Below are 8,727 nucleotides of genomic sequence, written 5' to 3'. Positions count from 1 at the left end.
TGTTGATTACTTTAGAAACATAAATATATTTTTATCGTTATTTTTTTTCTAGCAATAAAGAAGGAAATAAAATGAGATTTTAAACATGGCAATTACTTCCTGCACCAAATAATTGCACCCATTTTCAGTGTGAAAAGACGAAAATACCCTTAAATAAATTGATGTTGCATATAAAAATATATTCCGAACCTCTTTTCCACAATGTTTCGGAGTTTTTTTTTAATGTTTTCTGTTTTTTTTTTTTTTCAAAATGGGATTTTGATTTTGAATTCTATTTTAAATATTCATTTCTAGAACAAATAATCTCTTTCGGATCTATTTTTTTTAATATGTATTATTTTTAATTTTGGATTTTCATGTGGGTGCAAATTTAAAAGGAGTGGGTGTAGGAAGAATTTACCTAAAATTAAGCAAGAAAAGTTTGTATTAGACAATTTATAATTCACCCATATTCAACAACCCTTAATTTGTATTTGTGGCACAATACAAATTTCAATAGCATTTATCACTTTACTATTAAATAATATCTTTATATAATTTCAAATTCCCCAAAGATAACTACTAACCATATACAACTATTTAACAGTTGCATATACTACAGTTGCTCTAAATGTCATTTATGAAGATATACAGTTGCTCTAAATATATATAAAAAAATCTAAGTTTGATTTGTATATATAAAATAGAAATAAATAAAAAATTTAAAAGTAGTTACTCAAATAAATGAATAAATAAAAAAATAAAAAAATTAATGATTGACAAACCTTAACTTAAAAAAAATACACTAATACAAATAATTTAAAAAGATAAGTTGATGAAAATAAAAAGTGCAATAAATTATTTAGAAAAAGTAAGATGAGTATATATTATGATGATGATTATTATTGTTATTGTAGTGTGGGTTGAATGGGTGCATATTCAGAGGTGAGGATGCATGGTTTCACCAATCTGCATCGAATTCCGTGGCCCTGAGGCGAAGGGATTGGTGCTTCAATTCCCTTCGCCCCCGCCTCTGCTTCCGCATTTCACGAGGCCACGCTCGCCACCTATCTACTTCTCCTCATCACACAATCATATCTCATTATCTTTCATTTCAAATTCTCACACAAACACTTTTTCTGCTTAATATCATTTCACATCTTCCTTCTGTATTATAGTAATGTTAATGTCTTTTTAGCAGATTGATGAAATAGGAAAAAATTGAATAGTCCAGTAATAAAATGTGTTACTACTACTAGTATTTACAGGAACCTAACAGTGTGAAAAAGAAGAGAAAAAAGTGAGTATATATGATTATAGTGGAAAAGTGAAAAGTCAGAGCAGTGATCACAAATAGTAGTACTAGAACAACAATATAGTCAGCGCAAAAGCCAGTTATTATGCAGGAATTGAATTGAGAATTGAATAGCATGATCACTCTCACTCTCTTACCCATCAGCTCCACTTTTTCTCCCTATATATTTTCGTTGACCGTATATGCTAGTAGGATGCAGCAGTAGCAGCAGCAGCATGCAGAGACATTTATGGCACATACGTCCAACCAATATCCATCAACTTGGTGTTTGCGTTATCCTTTCTTTATCTGCATGCGCCAAAACGCACTGCCACCTTAATTCCAGTAATCTATCTCAGCACGCATCTTCATCTTCTCACATGCACCACCACCACCATCCACCACCACCCTTTTCGACCCATTGCTCTCTTTCAATGTTCAAACCCTTTATCTGGTTACATCTACGTTTCTGCTCCTGCTTTTTCTGCTTTCTAATATCCATGCTCTATTTTATTCTCATATATATCTCCTCTGTTCTTCTTTTGTTTTCCTTCTTTTAAGGATTTGGTTTTCAACTTTTTGGTGCCTACTTATCTAGCAAAAAGAACATTCCGCCAAATATATAAAATCAAATCTTAGGCCAATTACCTTTTCCAAGGTAGACTATGATTTTTTTTCTTTCTCACCCATGCCTTTTGAGATTACAGAACGATTCCATTCCATGGTAGTCTAATTGTTTAGACTACAGATCATTTGAGAATACCATAAGGAAATAGTAGAAACATGTCTAAACAAAAAATATGAGAAATACTATAGTGTATCTGTAGCATGTTAAAATATTCCATATCTAACTTTTCGTCATCAACTTCAATATAAAAAAAAGATACTACGGATCCCAGAAGTTTGACAAGACCCGTTCTCTCTTTTCTGTTGATTTTGACATACGGGTAATATATTGATTCCTAAACGTGGATATTTCTTTGGCTCCGCAAGACTCGTAAAAGAAAAATGCAGCATAAATACATAATGTAATCCACCTTCTGACACTCCGTTTCTCTATGCAGTATACTTTTTTATCGAGTGAAAAATTTACGTGCATTCAACTTAATTACGTTTTTCAGATTACCAAAATCACATAAATTTTAACTGAAGAGCGAAAATATTAAAACGATGCTCAAAAAACGAGAGTGCATTATAAAAGAAGCCTGACTTACTATCTTCTACTAATAATTTACACACAAAGAACCCTTTTTTTGAAAAAGTTAGTGTATTAGCATCGTCTCATTTATGCTCGGTTCTTCATGTGTATAACTTGGAATTTGAATTCGGCGGTTGTTTCACTTTCTTTTTCTTCATATGCATGTTGACCTGTTAGAAGGTTCAGGCACTCGATGTTTCTTCTTGCACTAGTTTGGGTTATTATCCACGCTGTACGAGTGCTTTGGATTTTACAAAACTAGTTCTATTTCCCCACATATAAAGTGGTAATCCAAATTATATTTGATGCGATTTTTTGGGAAAAAAGAACTGTGCTGGTGGAAAGCAATGCTGTGCCCACTGTAATCACGTTGAATGAGTTGTTACAGTGAAATAAAACACATTAACAGCTAATGAAGCACTATTACTCCTAGCTGGTGCATGCAAAATGACAAAAAATCTTCACGCCAGAACTGTTTTTCTTGACAACCCAATGCAAACTAATATTTAACTGGTATCCCATACGTTAGTCCTATGCATGACAATTTTTTGGTCTTGGGGGGTCATAAGCATAATCATGCCAATTGCATGACAGTTTGGAGAAAAAAAAGAGAATGTAGATGAAATTGGACCACAAGTGGTGGGCATGTTAGGAATTGAAACGCTAAGAAGGGTGGTCCAATTGGGGCACTATAGCAGACAAAAAAAGGCATGAGAACACACAGTGGCAAACAATGGTTTTATAGAATACTAGTAATAATTAAGATGATGTAGTAATATTGTGACCACTAAAAGATGGGAAGTTCACAGTTTCACAGTCACCTTCATACTCGTTCTGAGTGAGGCTAGATAGCTAGACGTTTGAACCTCATTCATTCATTCATTCATCTCTCTCCTCTGAGCCTATCTGCTCTCACTTCAATTCCCAAAGCCTAGCCTTCACCTACACCTTACAACCCAACCGGCTGTCTTTTTCCATCAATGACTTTTATGCCCTTCCTTTCCTTCAATGGCGTAACCTACGTTCTTCTCTCTCTTTCTCTCCATCTATCTATCTGTCATTCCCGAGATACAAGACATTATGGGCTTAGGAAAGAGAGAGAGGTAGTAGTAGAAATCAACGTTAATCTTAAACAGCGTCGTTAAATCTGCTATGTATGCACCAAAATCAATGGCACGAAGGGGGGCCGTTTGGGCAATTATTGTCTTCTCGTAAGAATTCTACACGTCTTGGAACGAAGACGACGAAACCTAAGCCTCTCTCTGTGCCGCTAACCGCCATGTTTTCAGAGATGTTCTGCACCAAAAACAATACGCATGTTAATCCTCTCTCTCAACTCTCAACCATTTTGTTTCTCCCTACCTACTCTATAAAAAGAGCGATTCACAAGCCATGAGAATAAGAGGAGCACCCAGTGGTGTGGTGTGGTGTAGTAGAGTACTAGTAATTTTAGTAGTGGAGTAGTAGCACTAATAATCAAATCAAAACAACCCTTTAATTACCTCTCCTACTATAATACTATCCAAACCCCATTAGCATTGATTCATATTATTATTTGGTGAAGAGAGAAAGAACTTGAGATGGAGAGTGAAAATGAGGAGTTGGAGATGGGAGGGTCTAACGGGGTTGCAGCCAGTTCACGGTGGAACCCTACAAAAGAGCAAATAAGCATGCTAGAGAACCTGTATAAGCAGGGAATAAAGACTCCCAGTGCTGAGGAGATACAGCAGATAACTGCTAGGCTTAGGGCGTATGGTCACATCGAAGGAAAGAATGTCTTCTACTGGTTTCAAAATCACAAAGCTAGGCAGAGACAGAAGCAGAAGCAAGAAACCATCGCTTACTTCAATCGCTTTCTTCATACTCCCCAGCCCTTTTTTTCTCCGCCAATTTGCCCAAATGGTTCCTTCATTTCCTTTCTCATCATTCATTATTTTATTCAATCATGCAAACTATACACATTCCCTTTTTATCTTTATATCTTCACTCATCTCTTTCTGCCTTTGCCTTTTAATTGATTAAATACTGTTTGATTGTTAAGTCACCAATTCGTCTCTTCATGCAAATGTGCTTGGTGTATGTGTGTTAAGTAAAAAAAAGTAACAAAACTAAAAACTCTCAGAATACTATTGAGTAGAAGATTATGTGTATTCTTTAAAGATAAATCCTCTTCTAACCAGGTTATATCTCTGAATCATATCAGCTGAGATCTACATACTGCGGTTCTTTTCAATAGTATTTATTTCTCAAGAAGCACTGAAATCATCTTAAAAGTCACTGTCTCCACTTTTATGTGTATAGCCAAATCATGATAGAAGGACAGCTGTTTCTTTTGCTTTCTGTTTTTTCTTTTGTTTTTTTTTTCCAAAAGGCCTTTTTTCACACATATATATAGTTTTTCAAAATTCAAACTGTTACATCTCTTTGTGATTAGTGAGTTATTTATTTTACATAAGCTTGGTAATTGAGGGTGCTTTTGGTTTTCAGGCCTGTGCCCTCCATATTGTGTACCTCAGGCGCAGAGTGAAAATGGTTTTTACCCCCCACATCCAAAGGTGCTTGTACCAGTAGGTTTTAGGAGAAGCCCGTCTGAGATATTTGTGCCCACAGACATGTCAAACATGATCAGCAATGGCCCTCTGGCATACGAAGCCATGCAACAGAGAATCTCGGATTGTAACTTCAGCTACAGTAACCAAGAAACCTTGGATCTCTTTCCTCTGCACCCAACTGGTATTTTGGAAGGGAAAACAACATACCAGGTGTCTTCTCTGGCTTCAGTTTCTGCTGATAGTTCCAGTGATACACCTCCTGCTCCTTCTCCTGATATCAATGAAGATGATCCTTCCCCACTTAACCAACCCTTCTTTGATTTTTTTACTACTTCTGGTCAAGGTTCTTAAGAGACTTCTTTTATGTCATTGGCTTGAACTTTTAATTCCCATGGCTCATCACTGAAATGGGTTTATTATGCCTTTCAGTTTATTGAATGAGATTGGTGTCTCATTTTTCTTCTCTTTTTAATATATTACTATTAATAACTTACATATCCTTGTCAACCTCTCGTATATGTTGCTGTCATATTTACTGTCACCGTTTCACTCATGAAATGATTCTTTTTGCTGACTGTTAATTAAAAGCAAATGAAATTGGTCTTTAACGTCTCTGTTTTGGGAGTTTTTATATTATTATCTATCTTCATAGATTTGAAAGATTTAAATAGGACAAGGAACAATGATTTTTTTTTAGAAAAATGAAAGATAAAAACAACTCGAATATTAAATGACTCATAAATGATATCTAATAAGAGAAAAATAAAATAAAAATCATCAATATATGATAGGTAAAAAGAGAGATAAAGAAAAATTACAGGGATTTAAAAATAAAAGGTGTTCATCAATTATTGGTTTTTAAGATTTCTGTTTTCGGATCTATCCTATGTTTCTCGGCTAAAATATTTCTTACTGACTTTTTTTGGTCTATTCTATAACCATACAAAGTTTCACAGACACGATTCTGTGTTCTTTTAATACTTTTTCGAATTCTTTTTTAGTCTATATTTTCCAGGTCAAATTTTGAAGACACGTGGTTTTTTTATTTGGGTAAAAAAATTGAACATGTTTAGAAATTAATTTTAACATACCTAAGGTAAATTAAATTATCACTTACCATTATAATGGTCAAAGAAATTGGATATCCATATTTAGGATACTAGTTAGAGTTGAATATTTAAGAGGCTAATGAATTGAAAGAATTTCCGTTGTGACTAGACACTTTAACTCAATTTGTCCAGAGACTATGTGCATAATAACAGTTTTTAATTTTTATTGTGTGGGAATATTCTGAAATAATTATAATTGCAAGTTAGTATTTGATTCAATGAGTTGAGATACTCTTTAACACGACAATAAAAATAATTCAAGAAGGTAATATTTTGAATAAATAGTTTCTATTTTAGTTATTTCCAAAAGAAAAGTAAGCAATAGACAAAGAAAAACTTAGTACATATTTGGTTGTAATTATTTTTGAATTTTTTAAAAATCTCTTTCCTTAGTGAAAAAAAAAAAAAGTAAATGATTTTTGCTCGAAATATACTAAAACGACCAAAACACTTAGAACAAAAAAACAGTTGAAGTTGTGCTTGTTCAAAAATCGCAATTCTGAATCCAATTTTTGTTCTAAGGCAATAAAAAGAATTGGTAGCTAAAGCTATGGTTGAAGAACTTGAGTTGGTGGTCCCAAACCTACACTCCTTCTGAAAAGAGACAATGTCACCCTACTGCTACTATATACTAAATATTCATCTATTCCTAGTTCCAAACGAATCCAAACCTTTTCTTTCCAATTGCATATATAACATTTTCTCCAACCACTCTCATCACTAACAATAAATAAATAAAGATTTATTATTCATAATTTATAATTCAATCTCATAAAATCGGCTTATAAGATGAGGTTTGCATTTACTTATATCCAATGAAATGTACTAATATCTAATCGATATGTGATCTCCAACACACCCTTCTCACGCCAAGACTACCAACTCATGCGTGATGAAACTATATATTATATAGATAATTCAATGATTGTCTGATGACTGTCTGATAGCGGATGAGTGATACGATAAACCCAACAAACAATCATTAAAATAAACTCGAAATGATTTTGATAGTATATTAAGTTGAATTTTAAACTTAACTTAACCCTATACAACCCACTTATAAAGTGAAGTTTTTACTCATTTATAATTTTGTTTAATAATGTCAAAATTGTAGGTTAAACTCTTATGGTTTGTATGAGCAGGGAAATTTGAGTAGAAGCACATGTGCAGAGAGTGATGATCATATGCTTTAGAGAATGTGCAGTAAATGGGTGTGTGGATGGTTTATTAGGAGGCTCACGGGCTAGCTTTTTGTGGATAAACTACCACACGTTATGTACTGTTGTGTATGCCCATGTTGAAGCTTAAGAGGATGATTCTAGTTTTACGAAGATATATTAATTACTTTTTATGATAAATTTTAAACTTAATTTAATTTTATAAAATTAATTTATAATGTGAAATTTATATTCTTTTATATACTATAATATGATAATATTTTTAGTTGATATAACCCATCTCCTAATATTAAAAATAAAACATCTATATTAGGATTTAATTTTATTTTTAATTGATATAAAAAATTTAATATTTTTTTTACAATAAAAATTTATATTGTCAGTAAATATATAATAATATTTATAGTAAGATTTGGAAGATAACGGTGGTTAAGTTATTTTTTTTCATAAATTGGAGGATTTTAGTAAAATTGAGTTGTAAACTATTTATTTGTTTGCATCCCACAATCAATTCTTTCTCAACTATAGTAATATAGATGAATTTACAAAATGTTTATTTCCATCCTACAAAATCATGTCATTTATTGGTATATTGCTTTACACAAAACTATACAACACTTTGAAAACATGATTTGATTATAGAATGGATTAGAGGTTGTCTCAAATCAAAATCTATTTCAGTCATAGTTAATGATAGTTCAATTGAAAAATATTCTAAAATTTTTTTTAGGCTAGGTGATTCGTTAGTATCTGATGACTTGTTATAGCAAATGTACCGTATTGTCAGAACGGACACTACAAAAAAAAAATCAATATTATTTATGGATTTTTATCCACGAACCTGAATCCGTAGATAAATTAAGCATTACTTACGGATATTACCTACAAACAACATTACCTACGAACATTACCCTCAAATTATGAATTCGTACGTAAATTCAGTATTACGTACCAACTATTACACACAAATCTTATTACTTACCAACTTTTACCTACGAATCTCTATTACCTATCAACTATTATCTACGAATTTCTATTACTTACGAACTATCACCCACGAATCTCTATTACCTACAAACTATTATCATAATAATTATATACATAATATTAAAAATATTATTATAATATGAATAGTTATAAAATCATAATTAATATTCATAAATAATAATAATCATAACTAATAAGTATACATATTATTAATATTATTAATATTATAAAATTAATAAAATTAATAATATTGATAATAATAATAATAATAATAATAATAATAATGATATTAAAAATATGAATAATGTTATTAATTATATTAATAATAATAATAATAATAATAATAATAATATAATAAAACTTGATTGGTGTAGGTTTAAAGCTTCTTTGTCCATTTCTACATTTATAAGAGACTTTGGCTTACAAAGGT

The 8,727-nt window shown here is 31.8% G+C and overlaps 1 protein-coding gene across 1 annotated transcript; it reads left to right on the top strand.

Moving 5' to 3' along the window:
- Positions 1 to 3,240: 3,240 nt before the first annotated feature.
- Positions 3,241 to 5,516, top strand: LOC137823045 (WUSCHEL-related homeobox 2). The gene is made up of 2 exons (XM_068628152.1): positions 3,241 to 4,373; positions 4,959 to 5,516. The coding sequence occupies exons 1-2, from the start codon at positions 4,052 to 4,054 to the stop codon at positions 5,372 to 5,374; spliced, it is 738 nt and encodes a 245-aa protein (XP_068484253.1). The 5' UTR covers positions 3,241 to 4,051; the 3' UTR covers positions 5,375 to 5,516.
- The last annotated feature ends 3,211 nt before the right edge of the window (positions 5,517 to 8,727 follow it).

Source organism: Phaseolus vulgaris, chromosome 11 (genome assembly GCF_000499845.2).
Source record: "Phaseolus vulgaris cultivar G19833 chromosome 11, P. vulgaris v2.0, whole genome shotgun sequence".
Classification (NCBI taxonomy): domain Eukaryota; kingdom Viridiplantae; phylum Streptophyta; class Magnoliopsida; order Fabales; family Fabaceae; genus Phaseolus; species Phaseolus vulgaris.
Note: the sequence above shows the minus strand (reverse complement) of the source record. Positions and strands in the feature narration are given on the sequence as shown.

What these genes read in the sequence shown, in the direction of transcription:
- LOC137823045 (XM_068628152.1), top strand. Translation starts at nt 4,052, where the DNA reads ATGGAGAGTGAAAATGAGGAGTTGGAGATGGGAGGGTCTAACGGGGTT. An exon ending in TCCGCCAATTTGCCCAAATG is followed by an intron (nt 4,374 to 4,958) that starts GTTCCTTCATTT and finishes TTTGGTTTTCAG; the next exon opens with GCCTGTGCCCTCCATATTGT.